The 22,918-nt window shown below is 42.7% G+C and overlaps 1 protein-coding gene across 1 annotated transcript in view; it reads right to left on the bottom strand.

The window, feature by feature from the left end:
• Window positions 1-11,207, bottom strand: part of LOC143122808 (basement membrane-specific heparan sulfate proteoglycan core protein-like) — a 124,981-nt gene extending 113,774 nt beyond the window's left edge. The window contains exons 1-3 of the mRNA XM_076283708.1: window positions 11,119-11,207; window positions 5,041-5,146; window positions 704-808 (exon numbers count right to left, since the gene is read on the bottom strand). Of these exons, the coding sequence (XP_076139823.1) occupies window positions 704-808; window positions 5,041-5,090 (155 nt within the window). The 5' untranslated portion in view covers window positions 5,091-5,146; window positions 11,119-11,207. The remainder of the gene's footprint in view (window positions 1-703; window positions 809-5,040; window positions 5,147-11,118) is intronic.
• Between the last annotated feature and the right edge of the window lie 11,711 nt (window positions 11,208-22,918).

Raw genomic sequence — 22,918 nt, forward strand, 5'->3', positions numbered from 1 at the left:
CTATTCAAATTCAGTTTTTCAATACAATTGTTCAATTTCAGCAATTCAAATGAAAATACTAAATGTTCAGATTAAGTTTGAAGTGGAACAATTTTTACTCCATATTCTTTTCCTTACTATTGATTGCATTGAATACAGTTTCTAAAACGAGTAGGTGCATCTCGATGTTTGCTTCTGATAGAGGAAATATATTTATTGGCGGAAGAATGATTATCTATGAAGAAATCCTTACATTTCTTGTTGCTGTGCCTTTATTTTACGGAATCCTGCCAGATATTATGTAGCAAACGTTTTAGAAAAACAATAAGTCACTCAAGTAGCCTTTCTGCTTGCGCGTCGTGCCTAACGATTGGCCCTTAGTGATTCTAAAATCAGTGTAACTCAGGGGCGGACTAACTATCTGACATACTGGGCATTTCCTGGTGGGCCGACGCACCCTTTTTAAAATAGGCTATATCATTTAATTTGTTTGGCCAACGATCGGCCCAAAGGAAAGATAGTCAATGGCCCATTTGTTCATTTTCCATCCTGACATTGGACTGATCCATTAACAGCCCTTGTCAGGCCCCACCCCTCCCATTTTGGCTCAGAGCCAGGATTCTGTGAGCACATCAAAATGGGTAATCAATGTAGCCTACATATGTGACAATATTCTATACACACACACACACACCCACACACACACAAACTCATAATCACTCACTCTGATTCAGAGGGAGGTGATTCACCGCTGAAGTCGGGAGCGCCATCCTTGGAGTCATCACTGTCCAAGCTGAGCGCCGGAGATGGAGATCTTTGTTTATTTGATCTAGTGATACAAAGAAAGAAAACAAAATCAACACAACCTTTATTTTTTCCCAGCGTGAATGAAACAATCCACATCCAAACTCAGCTACAGTTTAAAAAGCCAACTTGTCAGAGGGTGGAATTATGTTCTTTACTGACATTGTCAGGCCCCACCCCTCCCATTTTGGCTTCTAATTGTTCACAATCTACTTTACCACTACCTGCTACTTTGCTAAGTCAGCTCAAACTAACGCCAGCAGGGCAGGTTGTCTCTATTTACGGATGACTGTGTGTGTGCCTCGGAGGGGGGGGGGGGCTGAGGGGTCGATCCAGCATGAACTCTGTGGTGGATAGGATCTACAATTAGGTGTTAATTAATATTACTACGCTAGGTCGAAGTACTCCCAAGTGCTATTGCGCCACACATTGTAGTTCTCCTGTTTATTCGCTTGGAAAATCGGCACGTTTCATGTTGTGTGACCTTACACATTTTTATCAACTACTCGTGCAACTGTATTTAAGTAGGGAAAACGTGGATGTTTTTGATTACTGCTATCTTCCTCCCTCTATGGCTATGTCTGAGCCCGCTAGCATAGCAACATGCTAACACATTCGCGCCGCGCACCAGAGCGTTTGAGTGCACGTACCGACACGGGAGAGGTATGACTCATCTCGTGAAAGTTAAGGTAAGAACATATATTACTACTAGGGTTGCCAACTGTTCCGTAAAATACGGAATCGTCCCGTATTTTGCAAGGAAAAAGATGTGTTCCGTATTGAAGTGATACGGGATGCATTTTGTTCCGTATTATTGAGAATCAACTCGTGCAAATCCATGACAGATCAGTATTATAAGTTAGACTATGAACGAAAAATACACGATTTGTATGAAAAAAAGGGAAACTCTGCTGCTGTCATTTATCCCTCTCAGTTTGTCTTGTCTGTCATCACTATCCCAACAGAGAATGCACTTTTCATTTGAGCCACTGTGAGTCACATATATTACGCTGATAGCGTAGCGTGAGATAACATGTCTTGTCATGAGTTTTACAGTGCATCTGTGCAAGATAAACAAATAGGCTAGCCTACTTGCTGCAGAGACAGAAAAAAGCCAGAAATAAAATAAGGCTTCACCAAATTCAGAGCTTCTGGAGCTGCTTGTGATGTTCAATATATTTTTTTCTATGACACCATATCTGCCAGTTCAGTTTTCAGTTATTTGGTTTGAGTATAATAGGCTACAAACAGTTATTTCTTTATCAAGTGTTTTTGCATCGAAATTATTCTTGTTTTGCACCAGATAGAAAATGAGTAGGCTAGTAGGCTATAATGTTGGCAAGAATTTTCTTTTAAATATATTGTGAGAATGTGTGTTCATTTGACCAAATTGTGCACTCATTTTACTCAATTATGATCTCATTTTACTAGATTGTGCATAGAATGTAGTATATTATGTGCGCATTTTAGTAAATAATGGCTCACAATTTTGTAAAATGATACACTATTTAGTACAATACATACATAATTTCAATACCCCCCCCCCACTAACTGAAGTGGATGCCTGTGTACTGAAGTGTATTATCGAACCCCCCCCCCCCCCCCCAGTTCCTTATTTTCATATCAGAAAGTTGGCAACCCTAATTACTACTGACATTGTGTGGTGTGTTCCTTTAAGGTAGGCCAGCTATCTAAGTCTCTAGCAAGGTTTTTGCTCCTTCAGGTTTCCATTGTATTGTTGATTCTGCTTTTCTCTCGAAATCAATCATAAATTGAAATGTGTTCCTCACTCTGAGATTAGTGTTCATGCGGGGAGAGGCTTTGGAGCTGGGTGAGCCTCCAGGCTTTTGTAACCACACTAAGTTTCCCAATATGTAATTTGTGATAGATCTGGTCCCAATCATGTGCCTCTCCCATACGGCTGCTAACCTCGCTGTCTTGTTGGGGGTGCTATCATAATCATTCATAAAGTACCCGTCCTCTGATTTGTCTTCAGACCAATACCTGTATGTGTATGTCACATTACGGGCACAGCCAGGGGTGCTATATGCCTGATGTGGTGTGGCAAGTGTATGCTCCATTAAGAATCGATAAAGCACACACCTCCATCCCTTGACACACCTGGACTGATCCTCAGAAGTGTCTCGTATTAATAAGTAGGTATAGTTAATTCTGCGTATCCAGTGGTCAGAGCTGCAAACTGATTGTTAATGAATTCTACATGTATATTTATGGAATTGTTGTTGTCTACGGCTCCCGTTTCCATTTTTCTGGCACAATTTTGTACAGCTTGGGTGAAATTGTCTCCTGGCTCTATGTCCCCTGTGATGTGAGTCATCCACTCTGTGGCTGGGACATTCCGCTGTTTCACCATGTCTTCTAGTTTTCTTGAAAAGTCTGGGTCTCCAGTGTCTATTTTACGGTTTGTGACAGAAACCTCGCCAATCATTTCCTGTATATCCCCCCATGAGGACGATGTCCAATTGTTACTCCTGATCCATCCCAGTCTGATCTGGGCTACTACTCTGAATTACTCTGAATTTCGGGAGTCTTGGTTTTTCCCAGAATCCAGTTTTGTTTACCTGTTCTGTGAGGCATTCAAAAAGCCCTTTTTCCCACTTTGCAAATCCTGCTTGTGACTCATTCATATTCTTCCACCAGCTCCTGACACTCCAGTTGTTTAGGTAAGGTACTCTGATGTACCACTCCCAATGTCTGCCGTCGAATGTCTCATGATGGATGATTTGTGCTGGGTTCACATTTATGTGTAGCTTCGGAGATAGAGTATTAAGAAAGCACTATGCAGGTCTGGTTATTCCTTCGCTGTTTCTGGCTTTTCGCCAGATTTGGGCTCGCATTTTTCACGACACAGCTCCCCCTGCAGCTTCGGTAGCAAGTGACTGCTGCGCTAAACCCCCACTAGCTAGCGAGCTAGCCATCAAGAAACAAAGATAAACACATACAGGGCTCACAATAAAACAGTCCAGCAAACACAGTTCAAGAGACTATCAAACCACATTACAAAAACGAAGTTCATCCAAGGGTAGGCTACTTACAATTTCAACAGCAACAAAGCCAAGTCGGCATCCGTTTTGCAGTCTTCTTCGAAACTACAATCTGACTACATTTTCGAGGCGCGATTGGATACTTCCGCTGAGTCACATCCGGATTTCCTCGGACCGGGAACAGAAAGTTGCATATTCGTTTTTTCCGCGGAGAAGCAATAGGGGGAGACGAAGCACCCACCAGAAAGTGTTGTAGAACCATCAGAACGACTCTCAACCTGCATATTTAAGGTAATTTTTGCTAACATTTTTGCATAGTGCTTCTTTAAATAGGGTCCAGTTAAAAAAAGGTTTTCCTCTCATGCTTGTGGGGGTTAGATCACAGTATTTGCATCGTGTTTTCGTGATCATTCTTTTTGATCCAATATGTTGTTCAGAAAGGGGCTTGGGGTTATGTGTTACAGACCTTTTTAATGAGTGTGCTTTTCCTGGGGCTGGTATTTACATCCTCTCCCAAAGTCTCCTACCCAGTTGCTGTTTCTCTGTCTCTAGGGAGGGTGGATTAGATACGGTGACCTCCTCTGTTTCTAGTGAGGTACAGTATATGGGGGCATGATGACCATCATAGTCAGGATTTCTGGAAGTTCAGGTATAATGCAGTTCATTTGTTCCTCAGTTGGGTGTTGTTGACATGAGCAGTTTTCATAGCTGAACGGCCCTGCTCTACTTGTTTCCATAGTTACCCCTTGTGCTATAAATCGGGCACAGGTGAGAACAGTTAGGTTTACGTATTGCCTTGTGCATTTTAAAATGATAGTGGCTCTGAGTTCTCCTCTTTTTCTAAAAGGAGTTATTTTCTTTTTCAAAGGAAAGACAGTAAGTGGCCCATTTGTTAATTTTCTATACTGACATTTCCCCGGTGGGTCAACGCACCTTTTGGGCCGATAAAATAGGCTATACATGTATAACTTTTTTGGCCAACGATCAGCCCAAAGGAAAGACAGTCAGTGGCCAATTTGTTTATTTTCCATACTGACACTGGACTGATCCAATAACAGCCCTTGTCAGGCCCCACCCCTCCCATTTTGGCTCAGAGCCAAGATTCTGTGAGCACATCAAAATGGGTAATCAATGTCAATCTGGCTGGTACTGGCCCACCCAGGCCCTTATGTCGGCCCTGGTTTACACACACACACACACACACACACACACACACACACACACACACACACACAAACTCATAATCACTCACTCTGATTCAGATGGTGGTGATTCACCGCTGAATTCGGGACGATCACCCATGGAGTCATCACTGCCCAAGCTGGGCGATGGAGAATGGAGATCTTTGTTTATTTGATCTAGTGATGCAAAGAAAGAAAACAAAATCAACACAACCTTTAATTTTTCCCAGCGTGAATGAAACAATTCACATCCAAACTCTACAGTTAAAAAAAACAACTTGTCAGAGGGTGGATTTCTGTTCTTTACTGTTGATTGCATTGAATACAGTTTACATGCCCATTAATTACTGTAGAATACAGTTTCAACTATTATATTCAATTTCAAGTTGACTGGGATTCAGTTCCAAACTACAGCTTATGTGTCACAGGGTGACTAGGTGGGGAACAAGTTACTGGGGATTTAGTTCTCTATGGGAAAGCTGAGGGTGTGACCCCAAGATGGCGGCCCCCGAGCCGTTCATTGTTTACTAATGAGCCACAGGTGTGTTGAGCTCAGTGGTGGTGGTGGTGATTGGTGCACCATTTATGGGATTAGCATCTTAAGCACATGATACAGGACGAAACGGGAGAGAGGCTCAGGACAAAGACGTGCTCTGCTGAAACAGATCGAAGCCAGGGACCCTGGATGTCGGCGTACTGGATCTGGATCGACCGATCGCTGCTGTTGTGTTGACGTTACCGACTGGGCTGCGCCACCGTGTGAAGGGCTATCTGCGTGAACGGATACGAGAGGGGCGGAATCGTCCGCCCCTCCATGAGCTAAGTGAATTCTCTAAAGCCTGTTGGTTACCGTGCAGCTCGTGCTATAACTGTGAGTGGTGCCCGACGTCTTAGGCTCTGGCCATTTGTATTCCTCCCTCTTCCAGAGGACCTAGCTTCGATGTGGATACGGACGAGATCCCCGGGAGGTTTACGGTAGCCTATATACTGCTCTGTGGACCAGGAGAGGGGTGAGGACGCTCACCCCTCACTAAGTTAAGTGACTCTTCTATAGCCTACTCTGGCTAATTGGCTCCGAAGCACTCTCTCGCTCTCCCTGCTGATCCCTCCCCTCGATCGTGGCTCTACTGCCTAGGCTAACGACTGGACTGTCCTTGTTTAAATCCTCCCGCTATCATTCTAGCCCAATAGCGTCATAGTAGTGTATTGTGTGAACTTGCTGTGCCTTATAGCCTTAATAGTGTGCTGTGTAAACCTGTGGTGAGCCCTATAGCCCTAATAGTGTGCTGTATAAACATACGGTGAGCCTTATAACTTTAATAGTGTGCTGTGTAAATGTGTGGTGAGCCTATAGCTTTAATAGTGTGCTGTGTAAACGTGTGGCGAGCCTATAGCTTTAATAGTGTGCTGTGTAAACGTGTGGCGAGCCTATAGCTTTAATAGTGTGCGGTGTAAATTTGCTGTGGGTTAAGATAAGACAAAGAATATATTCTTTGTCCATATGTTCGCTATTGCATAACTCGTACTGGGCTAACTGCCCCTTAATAGGCTTACTGTGAACTTGGGTTGTGACAAGTGGGGGTGTACTGTAAATGGGCTGAATCTCTGTGCCCCTCCATTCCTGTAGCACAGAAACCAACTCCAGTCGGAGCTCTGGGCCGTGACCGGGCCAGTAACAACATCTGCCTGGGCCTCGAGGTTGGCGACATCACAACTGGAGGTGGCTCTACCTCAAGCGCCGGCGGGTGCAGCTTGGACTGAGCATTGGACTGTGCATTGGACTACGCATTGGACTACTGTTTTAATATTTTTTCTATTGCATTGCCCTTTTAGCTCATGTATTAATAAATCATATATTTTTATACTGTATCTACGTATCCCCGGTTCATTGAAGGGCAAAGTGTACTCCCCTGGGTTCTGGTGGGGGGGAAGAAATATTTATTAGCGACCCCTTGTGTTGACAGTGGCTTATGCAAATGGAATGTGGGCCCAAGGCGGGGATGAACTGCCCACACCCCTAAGTACACCGCTTCATTTGGACATACTTGCTTTTTTATGATTTTATTTATTATTTTCAGAGAAAATGTTTATTCCTCTGTCTTTCGTCAGTTGTTTCAGATCCTATTCTTCCGTTCTCAGACCAGTGGCAATAGACGTCAGGCTTTCAGACATTACCTCCAGAGTATATGCGGAGGTCCGACCCTTCGGGTGATTCAGATATGACGCTAATTTGCGGACCTTATACTGACCTAAGTTTGTCGAGTGAGCGGTGGGGGCTTGATCCAAGAGGCGTGTTATGACGCAGAATATATGCGGCTGTTGTCACAGCTGTTGTGTTTGTTTACAAAATCTATGCATTATGTAGGCTAAAGAAGAAAAATCTATTGTGCGTATGCTAATACTTGAAGTAGTCACTTGAAGTGCGCATAGGCCTAGCCTAGGCCTACTTGAAGTTGACCTACAGTATGCGCTCTGTGTCTGAGCTGTCTGTGCACGTCCGCAATTGATTACGTTCCTCAAATGGAGAACACATCAATCCCATGGTATTTTTTCCCCTAAAATGCATGAAACATGCAAGTTCAAAATCCCGCCGGTAGCCACGTTACATCTCCGTTTCATATTGCCTAGGCTACTAGCCTACAATAAATAAATTGAACGAACTCTACTGACAACAGGTAAATCTACTGATTCGGTCATTGAGACTCTATGAATACAGTACAACAAACTTTCTGTCTTTCTGAAGTTTATTTTTGTATTCTGGGGTACAGTAGCCTAATTGCCTAATGTCTTGACAATAGTTTTTCTTACCGGCTTGCTGTTTAAACTGACTGCGCCGCTCTGAACTTTCCTGCCAGGTTTATGACGTAAACCGCTACATCTCGGCTCTGGCATTGCCTAAACCAGTGGTCCCCAAACTACGGCCCGCGGGCCGGATACGGCCTGCCACTTCATTTTGGGTGGCCCCCCAAAACATGTCCGTGGTATATAGCATCTGGCTCGCATGGGAGTACGACATCGTCAAACTATAACGTCCGTAATTTCCCCCATTCATTCTCTATGGCGAGTCTTAAGGGCTTCTACATACTCAACGCACCCGACCGGTAGCGCGACACCGTGACGTCAAAATGACGTAGATCTTGCTGGCGCGCGAGGATTTTAGCCAGGTAGCGCGAGGTAGCGCACCACTCATTTTTTTTTAGACGAGCGCGACAAAGAGGAAACAGGAAGATGGAGCAGCGAGGGCAAGCGAGAGTTGCAGTGTTTTGACTCGTGTTTTGAGTCGTGAATTTTTAATAGTTTGCTGGATAAGTTAACAAAGTTACCAGCGAGAGTTGCAACACATGGAATTATAAGGAAAGAATAGAAATGATTTATTTTCAAACAAAGGATATCTATTAAGGCCTGAACAAAATCTCTTTCCACTTCAGGAAATTACACAAACTCAGCCAGCTGCTAGCTAGCTAGCTAACTAAACTGTTTAAATTATTAAAATTTCCCTCGGGATGACTAAAGTATCTATCTATATATCTATCTACCTGTGCGCACACCTTGGAAACTAGATTATAATGATGGTGGTAGTTGTGAATAGTAGCAACCAAAGTCTGAAGTACCATCACAGAGGCTAGCTAATAGCAGAGCCCGTTTACATTCTCTGCTACTAGTGTTTCTTAATGCAGCTTCTGCTGTGTAACGTAGTTAGCGTTAATCTTTTCACAACAGCGACACCTCTGTTCAGGAGAATATTGCAAATAGTGTCGTGACCACGACGCGCGAGTATAAATGGTTACGGCGCTTCTGTGACGTCACATTGTCGCGCTACCGGTCGGGTGCGTCGAGTATGTGGAACGTTTAACCAAAGATGGTTGATTACGAAGATACTTCATGAGAGGCCATTTCCTGTCCCTGGAAATTTATGCAAATAGGGTAGCAGTACACGCCCCCACACATTTATGCAGTGATCGGGCTCTCTTTTTAACATTGAGGTCTATGGCAGAATCCAAGAATTTCCCAGAATTTGTCAAAGCCTTATTTTTCACACAGTATCATGATCTCCAAACCCTCCTCCCTATTTCAGTAGAATGTCGTGATAGTATGACCCTCCAGTCGGGAGAAAATCAACATTAATGAAGGTGTACACCAAGTTTATTTTGTAGTCCGGCTTGTCTGGCGTGGAACCGAGGCGTTCAAACGTAAGTCATACGTCAGTGACGCCCCTGTGCATGCGGGAACTGAACCAGAGCCTGTCTCTGACTGAACTCCACTTTGCCCTCATAGACATGAACTAGGACGACCCATCTTGCTACGCATTCATTATCTTTGGTTTAACAGTACACATGTAATACTTTTTGTCCACTGGTGGTTGTTTTGGCGCTGTTTCACGTTTGCCATCGAAAACGGAATGAAATGTAGACCTACCTGCAAACAATGTAAGAGGCCTATGCTGACTGCATCAGTGCTAAAAGTATTCTACAAGTTTCTCAATTAATTGTTAATAACTAATTAACTTCTATTCAAGTCATATTTCTGGGACTTTCTGGGATATTTTTTTCTATAATTTATTCACTCGTTCAAATGTTCATACAAATTCACAAAGTTCTCATCAGGTGAGTGAAAGTGGTAATTTCAGATGTTTTTGCCAGCACTTCATAAAACTCTCATAGTTTGAGAACTTCAAATTATTTGTAGGATATTGCTTGTTCACAACTTGAGCTGTGTATGCAAAGACACAGAGTTCAGAGTTCACACATTTTGAATAAAATACACGTTTGGGACTCCCTGCTAATACTTTTGGGAATGCTATTTTTTATTAGTATTTTTTCATTTGAGCTACATTTTACACTGATATGGCATGATTGCAATATAAACACAGCTAACAATGGTATTAAATTGCAGTAGCCTATGATTAAATGTAATGGAATATTCAACTAAGGTAGACTGCTGTTGTTCACAGCACTAAGCTATTTATGGTTAGCCTACTAATATACTTCGAGTCTCTGGCCCTCTCTTAGAACCAGGCATAGTGAGCTGTAACCTTGGGGACCACTGGCCTAAACTGATCGTGTGGGAAATCAGATTATCTGTCAATATTGGGCTTTGAAAATAAGGGATATTTGCTCAGTAATAGTAGCCTACATTTTGTAACATTTATAGAGAAACCGAGGGGAAGTTAAATTAGAAAATAAAATCGTTGGAAATTGAAAACGCATACAAAAAAAGATTCGGGGCTTTTGAAAAAACAAACGGGGCTTGATCAAGTGTTCGAGCCCCCGAAGCCACCCCCTCGCTCCGCCAATGAACACACACTCATAGGCTAATTTAGCCTACCACATGGCCAAAACCATCATCGTGAATGTAGGCCTACTTCATATGTTTTAAACGTTACATTTTACTTTTTTGTACTTTTTCAATTAACTTCTTATTTTTTGTATGTGGTCGGCTATACACTCCACAAGTGTAGTGCTCTCTGTAGGCTATACACGTGTGTGTACCTGTCTGCCAACAAATGTCCAACCCTTATTACACAGGTTATCATTTGGGATGGACCAATTCAGGGAAAATTCTACAACATTCAGCCACGTGTGCGCGCGCCCAAGCTACTTTACTTTATCTGAAAATTGGAAGTAGGCCTACGTTTTCTAAGCGGCCACACGCATACAAAATAAGCAACGTTGACGCCGCCATTTCACCCTTCTGCACTATAGGCTACTACAAACATATGAACGTTTGACTTGATGAAAAAAAAAATTGAAATGGATGAAAAAATTATTTAGTCAGTGGGCCTACACTAGTACTGACACAATCTTCCGTCGACAAAAAAGTGAACATTGTGAAAAGTGGCCTACATCCCACGAAACATGTATCGATAAAGTGGCTTTTCAAAATGTCTCTAAGATGGACAAGCCAAATATGCAGACAAGGCTACAGAATGCTACTGGTAGTCTCCTAATTTCTCAGATATTGACCAGGACAAAAGGCAAAGATCTCAACTAAAAATCATAAAAACAAAGTAGGCTAATAATATAGACGGAGTAGGCTAACATCTAACACAATTCCCTTTCATTTCGTGCACCTTTTCTTTCATTTCGGTTACCGAAAAAATAAGAACAACAAAACAAAACAAACAAGAATGTAAGACATAGACTACTCACCACGAAATAGGTCCTTTAAAATGTAAATTTTCCAAGACGTCTTTAACAAAGCCTGTCGGCTACACCCGTCTTCGCGAACTCTGAAATGGCGGCGATAACTACAACCTTTCACTTTCGATTTCGATCAGAGTAACTGTCAGTTAGGCGCCGCTAGGCTACTGCGTTCAGGAAGAAAGGGGGGGCACCAGACTCTGCTGTAGTCTGGTTCACCTGAGGTGCAGGTCGGCCAAAAGGTCCAGACATCCATAGAATGAAGCTCAGTCAACAACCACGACGTCAGGCAGCCTCCAGACCAAGATAAGTCTTTTTTACTTATTATAACCCACAAAAAGGACATGATAGGCCTACATAAATGATGTAGGGGCCTACACATGACACTTAAATTTAACTGTAGCCTAACAGTGGAAGCCTGTTTCTGTGCATCTTTATCAGCATTTATTTACATTTTCTTCGGTGAAATAAGTGCAAAATTGGACCAGCCCAAAATAGAAAAAGACAAAAGCCACAAAATATGAATAAGCTAAACAAGAACACTGGGCAATCGTTTTATTTTAAAAGCTTTATTGTATGACTAAAAGCACTTTGATCAGACAGCAATGCTAACAACTGTGCCTTCATGTAGGCTATTGAACTGAACTGAAGATGTAAATCAGGGGTGTCAAACATAAGGCCCGGGGGCCAGATCAGGCCCGCCAGCAGGTTTCATATGGTCCCCCCAGATGTTCTGGGTAGGAGGGAAAAAAAAAAAAAAAGAGAGACTTCAACAATGTGTAATAAGCAATATCTCTATGATACATTGATTAAACCTAGCACTACAAACCATCCTCAGGAACGAAGAGGCTGAAAGAACTGACATGGAAGTAGGTTATTTCAAGAGAGAAATTGCATTATATATGACAGTAGTACACAATTTGTACTTGTTTACTTATAAGTGGGCATGGTAAAGGAGTATATCAAACAACACCCATACCCATGCCCACTTAGGCTTTACTTGGGTTAGATAGGTTGGGCATGGGCTCAGAGTGGACTTTTCAGTGGGTTGATTAATATGGGTAAGCAACTGCATGGGTCCCAACTGGGTCACATTCTTTAAAGAAAATACAAATTCTTACAATGATCTATATAGCCTTTGACATGTCAAGGCTGTCCCATTTATCAAACCATAATATTATTTTGCCACATGAATTTATCTAACATAATCGTGTTAGATGAATGTGAAGCACCTACAGTACAGTAATGACCCCGGGAAGCAAATTAACACATGGGATGCCTGAATGTCCCCATTTCATTGATTTCCCAAGAGTCTTTGCAAGAACATTGAGATAATCGCACAGCTATCAGTGTTGCTAAAAGGTTTCACATGGTTTTTCTTAAAGAGTTATATACTAAGTAAATCTGAATGCCTACTCTCAATACATGCCTCCCCCTGTGCAAATTCCTGTAGGCCCTAGATGCGTGAAACCTATATGTAATATGTAACACATGGATCCCATAAAGGGGCCATCATCATCAGCTCATCTCGGTTAACTCAAGTAGGGCCACCATGGAAACCGAGGACAAAATTAGCTGAGCCCCACTTGTCAGGCCACTACCACTACTGGGTGTGTTACCTGGGATCATTGCACAGATGTTCCTTGGAATGATTACAATACTGAGACAGTCTGCTTCTGTGAGTTCTGTGTTACAGAGGACATGGCCGCAACACATCAGCAGGATTGGAGACACCTGGACCCGGTGTTTGCACACCTTAACCTGTTGAGGGGTGAATTATTTTCCTGGTTCCTTCTAGAATTCTACGCAAACAATCTATAGTTTCAGTGTTCCTTATACAGTCTATGGGGGAAATCTCTGAGGGTAATTGTGACATCATAATGTGGAACTCTCGGTTCGCGAACATTCTAATAACATATTTGTAACCGTACTCCTCAACAGGTTAAAATCCACCTTCCTCTCTCTCTCTCTAAGCCTGTAGGTAGGTTGTGACTGCTTGGTTCATGGCATTTTATGAAATAAAATATTTTTTCCCTCCTACAAACACCTACAAGCACAAACATTCCAGTACACCATCCTGTCACAGGCGAGGGGCGCTTTTACCACCTCCTTCTACCACAATCTACCCCAGGGAGACCACTGTACCCCTCAAGCACGCTCGGACACCATTAATAGTCATTAAAAGAGGTTATTCCTCTGCAATAGAAAATACTGAAGGATCGTCCCCGTCGCCGCCAGTTGCCACCAGTCGCCTCCTCTCCGGTCCGTCAGTCGAAGGTCCGGAAGAGTATATAAGATGTGGTGTAGGCTACCGCACCCACTCTGGTCGTTGTGTCGCCGGCTCTCCACCCCAGTGGCCGCCAATGGTCGCAGCAGGCCGGGTTGTAATCCAGTCTCTCCCCCTGGACGGTAGCGGCTGCCTAAACAGACAGATGAACAGGGTTAAGCGGAGCGGCCGACATTCTAGCAGGTCTTGGAGTAACAGTTCAACACACGTGGGGTATAGCACAGCACAACATAGCACAGCACACCAGGGGCCTGTACTACGAAGCGTGGTTACTGGCTTATCTGGGTAACTTTGTGAGTAACTTGATCAAGTGTGGCGTAACTTGGCGTAATTGGCCCGTGTAGCAGGGGTAATTATGCTTCCCTGAGTTTCCCCATAGTTTCTACAAGTTCTATGGGCAAATGTTGTACTTTCCCACGCCTCTGAGGTACAGTAGGTTGTAGGGGGGTGTGGCAGGGGTTGGTTCCCACGCTGAAGACCCCTTAAGTGTTCATGTAGCCCCCTCCTCTGCCTCTTTTGCGACTGTCCTGAGGCACGAGTCTTGCATACAATACATCATATCTTTTATTTATGCTTTTATGGTTACTTGTATTGTGCATTTTTCACATAGAACTGTTTTCTGGTGTTGCACACCTTATATACGAGTTACGTTTGTTTAATCACTGTTTTTATGTTAGCTCGTTGCACAAGGCACATTACCTCAGTTCTTCATGCTACAGTCTGCTAACGTGGCTGCAGGTGTAGCGGCATTAGCTAGTTTGCTTACAGACATTCATACTGGTGAATTGATTGATTATTTAAATGTGGTTTACCTGTTTGATTGGCAGGAGCTGTGTCGCTCCCTGTCTGATTTTTGTTTGTTTTGTCCTATATTCCAGGTAGGCCATGTTTGTTTTATGTACTTTTGTTATTGTCTATTCACATGTACTTTTGTGGCGATTCACGCCGTGAATGTCTCGTAGTCTTGCCGCGCGCTCTTTTGCGACTGTCCTGAGGCAGAGGAGCTGTGACGCGTCACGCGACTGGCTCGCTCGCTCCCTGTCTGATTTTTGTTTGTTTTGTCCTATATTCTAGAGAGCAATAAATAGCAAAAGCAACCTGAATGATCCATACAACATTGGAGCGCAAATATAAAAATATTTTGCCTGGGGACAATTATAACATCGGTGATGCTGAACATCTGAGCAAGAATACTGTATGTCTGAAAATAAATCGGACTATTATTTGCGATGGCCAACACCTCTGCTAGGCCTACTGTAAAACACTCTGGTGCCTTCTTCTCCTACAGTAGTGTTCAAAGACACCTTTTTCTCATGGGCGGATTATGAACTTTCGGGCCCCTGGGCCCAGATGTATTAAGGGCCCCCCAGTTATTGTCGTATATGTGGGAGGGGGGGTTTGGGGGTCCTCCCCCAGAATTTGTTTTATTTGTTTGATGTGATTTCCTGTATTCTGGTGCATTTTGGGGATGGCCGATACTAAATTCAATCAGATTCATAGCCTACATCCTGATTTGTTAATAATGAGGCAATGATTCCATGCAAAGGCTTGGGCTTCAGGGCCCCCTGACCCCTTGGGCCCCTGGGCCTGGGTCCGGTAGCCCCGTGCAGTAATCCATCCCTGCTTTTTCTTGTTAGCTTTAATTCAGAGGCCAAGTGAAGGCTCTAAGAATACAACATATTTTCATAATTAGGAAATATTAATGCAAGCTATAACTATATTAAACCTACCATTCTGAGTAATGTTTTGTGTTTCATTTTCACCTGCTGCCATGTGCGTTTGGCTCTGGTGTTGCATCGTTACAACGTTATAAATTTAACCTAATAGTCGGCTGTTGTAAGCTACAATTGTAATATTTTTGTATACCGCTGTTGTCCCTATGATAATAACATCTCATTTCAGACTATATTTCAGAGTTCGCCGTTCATTTGCATTAATATAACATTGTATTTTGTCATTTTTGTTCAACATATTGAACATTCTCTAACCATCGTGATTTCAAATAGGTGCCGTTTTCAGCACAAAAACACATTTTATTCTTTTCATGGAGAGCACTGCTCTTTCAGAGAATGTCTAAGAGGAAAAGAATTGGTACTGTCTGGTTACTTCCGGTTTCTGGACTGGTTGCAGTTCCTCCTCAGATTCCACTTGAGGGCGCTCGTAGGTGAGCGCAGAATGCATGGAGGTCTACCCTTCAATATCCACTTTTCTCTGGATATAATTGTTTGAGTAGTAATTTGAATGTTGCATTTGATAGGGGAGGCAAAGAAAATACACACTGTTGATTATTATATTTTTTAAAGTCACATAATTCTTCTAAAAAGCCTTTCAAATATGTCAATGACGTCATTCATTTGCACAATGCTAGCGTGTTATGGGCAACAATGACCCAACCTGTAAGAAATGAAAGGACATAAGCACTCGTTCATTCAACTTTAGATCTAAAATCTATATTCAACTTGCATTAACTACATTAAAATCTGTGATTCTTCCAAGACAAGCAGGTGAAAGAGATCAATTTAGCTGTCTAGCTCCACCCCATTCAGTCTGCACTCACCCGCGATCACCCCCAGTGGAATTCTAATGGAACTGCAACCAATTTCGATACAATGGGGCTTAATAGGAAGTGCCAAGGTTCTCCGTAGACGGGCTCTGGCTCTACGCTGTTCTATGGTGCTTTTCTGCCTCTTAGTTGCGCACGCATGTTTTCGTGACGTAGAAATAGATGTCCATGTCAGAGCCCATTTATGGAGAGCCGGATCACTCCCTATCCCTAACTCCATTGTACCTGCAATCTGTTGCAGTTACGCTAGGGGCGATCACGAATAAGTGCAAAAACAATGGGGGTCTATGGAGCTAGACGGCTAAATTGGTCTCTTTCACCTGGTTGTCGTTGAGAAATCGAAGATTTAATTGTGGTTTCTCCAAGCTCAATATGGATTATAGGTCAAAAGTTGAATGAACGAGTAGTCACGTCTTTTCGATTTCTTACAGGTTGGGTCGTTGTTGCCCACAACACACTAGCTTTCTGCTAATGAATGATGTCAATAACACATTTGAAAGGCTTTTTAGAACAAATAAGTGACTCAAAAAATATAATACTCAGCGGTTTGTATTTTCTCTGCCCCCTCTTTCGACTGCAACATTCAAATTTCTGCACAAAAAAATATATCCCGAGAAAAGTGGATTTTGAGGGGTACAGCTCCATAGACCTAGCCTGACGAGCCAGACCCACATTAAAATGTAGGGTCTGGGCACTCACCGTTCGCAGTGCTCAGTCCGAGGGGCGGGATAATCGGTTGTCTTTCAAATTCCCTCTACATGCAATAGGACATCTGAGTCCAATGTGTTTTCCCACCAGTTGAGCTAGTTGGCTACAGTAGTTCAAACTTAAAAAAAGCTTAACTCGTGTCACGCTGTTCGCCAACAGCAACATCCATCTTCTTTGTTTTCAAGTAGCAGGGAATTCAAGCCAAACCGTTGCAACTCTGCCATCAATCATTATGTTAAGCCCGCCTAACGTCTATACACGATTTGATTGGCCTGATAGAAGTTTAATTTTTCCAGCTCACAAGCCAACGGAGAGTTGCTAGACAAGCCCTGGCAGCAAATGTAATTTGCTGCAGCTAGGGTGTGTCTAGATTTCTAGGCTACCATAGACCTCCATTCATTCCGCACTTATTCGTGAGCGCCCTCACGTGGAACCAGAACGGGAACTGCAACCAGTTCAGAAACCGGAAGTTTCCCGAGAGTGTTACCAGATATACGGTTTCTGAGATTCTGAGTTTCCAGGGCGGAGTTTAGCGTGAATATTTATGAACGGAGGATGTCGTGTGCGAGTGCCTAGATGCCCATTGCTGAAGCTTGAATCAACAGGAACTGAAAATGTTGCCAATGAAAGTAGAAGACCACGGCGTTTTAACACGTTTTTGGATGTTGTCATGGGTTATTAATGGAAAGCATGAATATTTCATGTTTGTTTCATCTAAGTTTAGATGGAATTTGCCGTCAATGTCTTGTGTAGCAGCCAGTCAAGCAAAACGTTAATCAGAGTTAAGGATATTGGATATGTTACACCTCAGCCTTGATGGTAGTCCTAGCCTATTAGGCTATTATTGTTTTTATCGTTTTGATTGTAGCCTAGCCTCTGTGCATCTGTGACATGTTAGCCCAGGCAGTAACATAGCCTACATCAGATTGACCCACTGTATACAACACAAATTCCTGTGCAATAAATTAGCCTATGTGTCCATTTGTGTTTCTTGCTTGTATTGTGTTTGTGTGCAGATTTAGCAAATTAAGCAAACACAGGCCTACTATACATGCCTGTGTATGTCTTAACTCTGAAAAAATGGCATCCTGTCATTGCCCTTATGCACTGGTGTGATATGTTATTCTGAGCCATAATATATAGGAATTACTACACATAACTAAACACACAAAAAGTTGTGAAAACAATTTATTGTATTTTACAGCCAGGGCAAATAAACTGTCCTTCAGTGTCAGGCCAGTTTATACATTCAGTGGTAGGCCTTCCAGCCCTGGCAGCAATCACATTGTATCTTCAAGACAAAGAACATTGGCTTGACATCAGTATTAACTCAAAGTTGTAAAAAAAAACAATTATCATACCAAAGGCCCAGCCATAGTCCAGACCTCAATCAGTCAAAAAAGTGAGCACGAGGCCAAAGCAAGGGCGTAGGTTTGGTCTGAGCTTTGGTGGGGACACTACCCACTACCCCCCCCCCCCCAATATATAAAATGATTAAAATGTGCTACTGTCCAACTACTATCCATGATTAAAATGTGCTACTGTCCAACTTGATCTAACTACACTGTGTAGCCTACATAATCTGATTTTAATATGTAGGCTACAGATATGTAGGCTATATTTAACATTTATTTTCTATTTGGTCTGTTATGAAATCATATTCATAAGTTTACGTTTTAAGAAACTTAAATACATGCATGCTTAGCATTTTGTGAAAATAAATCATTAAGGCTACATTGACAAACATGAACTGCCTGTATATTCTCTGATTCTAATATTTACAGATATCTAGGCGATGTAAGCACAGCTCAGTTTTAAGAAATGCAGCCGAAAGACCATGTTGAATTTTGCTATAATTTATTTCAAAACCGGATTACTCTGGAACAGCTAACTATACACGGGAATGCATTACACCTTTGTGTTCGGCAGGGGCGTAGATTTGCGTGGGGACCGAAGGACGTGTCCCCACCAATGTCAAATTACGACTGAAATGTCCCCACCAATATTCAGGTTGAAATGGGGGAAAAAGCGCTCACATGCGCTACACAAAGAGTTAAATAATTTCTCACTTCAGTGCTGCGGATCATCTCGTACAGATCTTGTAATGTGCAGTAGCCTATAAGGGTAAATCGCGCTGATTTGAAGTTACCTATAATAACTACCAGTGAGCCGCAGTCTCCTGCGCAGCATGCAGCGCTTCATCTTTACTTCACTACAAGCATGAAGTGCGTCCAAATTCACCATTCTTCTCTGTTGAACTCCTCGAGAAGTAGGCTACTCATCACACATGTGTCACATGAAAGAGCCTTTTCTCAGCTTTTAAACGGTGCTAGCTAGCCACTATTTGCTGTAATAAACAGTTTGCGAGAAAAATAACTTCAAGAGATTTAATAATTATTCTCTGCGCCCATCTCCACATCCATTCGTCTCGGTGGAATATCGTAGGCCTACACACTCTTCACGCAACACATGACAAACCATATATCAGAATAAACAGCAGACCTTACCGAACAAAGTGATGGCAAATAATCGTTCCTGCCTCAAAACCCAGATTGCTGCTAAAAAGGTATGGTCTACAATCATTGTGGAGACATGGAAAGGCTTGGTAGGTATTATAAGAACCATAGTAGAAGGGGGTCACTTGCGCTTCAGCCTGGTTGGTGCTCACGGAACAGGACGCAGAAGTTAAAAAGGGAGATCCAAGGTCTAGCAGGAGCCAAGGAGCAGGACCGGAGCACTCAATGCTTTAACGTGTTTTTATTAGTGCAAACTGACTAACGTTTCGACGCCCATGCGTCTTCTTCAGAGTCCTCAGAAGACGCATGGGTGTCGAAACGTTAGTAGTTTGCACTAATTATAAGAACCATTTTGAGAGCTTTGATGGCAAATGAAGATGTTTCCATTCATTATTTTAAAAGGGTATGAATAATTTTTGACATGCCATTTTTCATAAAAATGTTAAAAAAAGATAAAAACAATTATTTTTTTGATTCCATCTTTCTACCACATTGTCTTACGACCTTTAGGCATGTGGCAGTGTCATTTTCAGTCAGTCAGTCAGTCAACAAACATATCAGTCAAGATAAAATCAACTTTAAATCAATATTTGCCAGGGGTATGAAAATGTTGTTCTTAACTATATTTTTATTTATTTCTATGTTAAAAGGTGCTATTTAACAATTCAGAGTTCAAGTCCACATGACCAGGGGCCTATTGCACAAAACTAGGATAAGGGATTAAGCCGGGATATCTTGGTTATCCTGGCTCAATTTATCCGTGATCCTGTTGCACAAAAGCGGGATAGGGGGCAGCAGGATATGTTATGGTATAAATCACCATGGTGATTTATTCTTTGAAGCTAGCCTGCTCCAGACCAGGCTAAGTTCCAGGATCTATTTAATCTCATCCCTTATCTCAGTCAGCAGTCACCACAAACGGAAACCAATAGTTATTCCACTGCCCACTACACATTGTTATCACATATACCTAGACCCACTGTCATTATTTAAACGTTTGTGATCATTAATTAACTTTTACATACTCGCCATTCCCGACCTGTCATGCGACAATGTGACGTCACGGGAGTGCCTAACCATTTCACGTGTGGTGGTCGTGGAACTAGTTGCAATATTCTCCTTAACAGAGGTGTTGCTGTTTGTTGCTGTTGTGAGAAGGCTATCTACCTACTTCACACCGTAGAAGAAGCAATGAAGCCGCTCTAGTTGCCATGGTGAATCTGTGATCGGTGGCGGGGTGTATTTGAGGGAGCCGTGAGCGCGGACTTATCCAGGATAGGTTTCACCTGGCTTGATGAATCCATGTCTGCTCATCCTGGCTTGCTCGTTGTGCAACCAATTAAGCCTGTACGCTCTTGTTTTGGATTCATTGAGCGCAGCTCAGTAACTTATCCCGGATGTCAAATTGTGCAACAGGCCCCTGTTCAGGTAGCAGTCCTAAGATGGCAACAAAGTTAAATGGGTGAACAGCCACATGTCAATAGCTTAGCAGTGTGGCTGGCTGGAGAATGGAAGTGTGGCCGTGTGGAGTCCTGGCCCACCGTCTCATGCCCCAGTCCTCTGTGGTAGACTATAAGACTTAGGCGAGGGCAAGTGTTTGAGTGTCAATTACTATACACCAATCCGCCGCGAACTTTATGGGCGCTGCCATCTTGCCTGCAGCCATTACTGCGTGCCTGCGGAGTGTGACGGTGTGACACTTGCTAATGGCTTTTCAATGAAAGCATCCTGTCAGAGAATATCAAATAGGAGATCCTGCTCATGAAAAAATGTCAGGTGAAAGGGAACATTGGGTAGATGATGTCAGGCAGTGGGCAAAACTTACCGATTAAGGTAATTTATTGACAACATAATGTATTAAGACGTGTATTAATTAATGACAACAATAAACCGAATGCTATCATTAGTAGCTGTGTTGCTAATATGTTCACAAGCTTCAGAAGTTGCAAATAACTATTAGCCACGACCACTTGTAGCAGTAAAATACATGTTCTTACAGGTATTCAGGATTATTTTATTAATCGTATGTATTTCATCCACTTTTAACGCACATCTTGGTCCTCCACTCGACAAGGAACTCTGTGTAATCCGTAAGCCTGTAAACATGGGCACTCAATGTGCAACAAAGGTTTGTGAATTTCACAAACGGTTTAATTCTAGGTCTGTATATTCCTACTGTTGTTAAAACAGTCGACCACACAACACGCTTTTCCCGGCATCACTGAACAGCATACGTACTAAATAAAAATTAAGAAAAAGAAGAAGATTTCGCATCTACAGCTAACGTCTGCTACAGCCGCCTACGGGACCAACACATTATTTTGCTACTTCCTTAGCAGCAAGGCAACGCAGTAATGGCGGCGCTGCTTTACTTCCGTGTTTCGCCGGATTTGTGTATACACACAGCTTAATTCTCTCTGCTGCCTAGGCCCATTTGAGATAACAGTTTTCACAGCACAACATATGTGAAAAGCATATAATCATCCAATACCCGCTACACCCATACTAAAGGCTACTGAAGGTAGCAAAATTTGTTAGTATATCCACAGCACACCACACATGTAATGCAAACTTTGTTCAAAGCAACCAATTCGCCTTATTCACCCGGCGGCCAGATCGAGGCTAAAGGGTACACTTGCCATTACACCGACGTCCAGTGGTTGTAATGCACTCCTTTTGCAAACTGCTAAAAACACTCACTGAAGAACAGGCCAGTGAACCCTTCTTTTTCGGTGAGCTTTTTTTTTGGCCTATAGCCTACATTAGTCATGAATAAATTATGTTAAAAAATGTGTAAATGACTCAAAAGAGCTGTGTGTGTGCGGACATTTGAATAATGTCGGGCTGTATATAAGTTTGGGCTTTTAAAAACCTGTCAGTCTCGGGCTTGGGCTGGGGCTGATTTCTGTCAGGCTCAGGCCGGGTCGGGCCTAACTTTTAAGGCCCGATTACAGCTCTACTGTGAACCGCTCCTGGCTGCGCCTGGCAAATCCGCCATCATAATAGCAATCCGCCATGGAACAAGCGCGCCTGTTGTTAAAGGGAATGTGAGATAACAATCTGTTTGGTTTATTGCACGTTCCGCCCAAACCACACCCATGAGTAATGTAGCTACTTCAGACCACCCCATTTTAGATTTGCGTCGGGCGCAACAGTCATTTATCCTGCCGGTAAAATAGCAACAGCGCCCAAGATCCGCCCACAAAGCTACTTGCGCTTTGCATTTGATACTTGCGTTTCAGATTATTAAGATAGGGCACTATGTCTCTCTGGTCCCTATAGAGTGCCACTTTCATTGGGGTGGAATGTTTGGGAATGGAATGATTTGGAAATGTGGGTGGAGATCTTGAAGATAGCCTATGGTAGTTTTGTTAAACTAACCAGTTGACGATGCAGGAATATCGAGGTCAACACCCTCAATGTTGCAAAATATGCTAAATATAGGCCTTGGAAATAAAAGATCACTTTGGAAAAATCTGAGAATTTTCGGGGGAAAGGGCATTGGTTTACAGTTACCGACACAAACATGCCAAACTGTCTGTTTGAAGCGTTTATGATAGCCTAAAGGTCTAATGTGACAGTGAAGAAGATGCTATGAGTTTTGAACCTGAGATGATTTTATAGTTTGGTATACAGTAGGTATCAGCCTTTTTGCTCCCGCTGGTTGGCACCTTGACCCCAATTTGATGTTGAATTCTAGTCAAGATTTTGACCACCATGTTTTTTTTTTATCAC

This window comes from Alosa pseudoharengus, unplaced genomic scaffold, assembly GCF_046254945.1.
Source record: "Alosa pseudoharengus isolate Yale_2024_CS ecotype anadromous, Long Island Sound unplaced genomic scaffold, YU_APseudo_1.1 YU_APseudo_1.1_scf_1, whole genome shotgun sequence".
NCBI lineage: Eukaryota > Metazoa > Chordata > Actinopteri > Clupeiformes > Clupeidae > Alosa > Alosa pseudoharengus.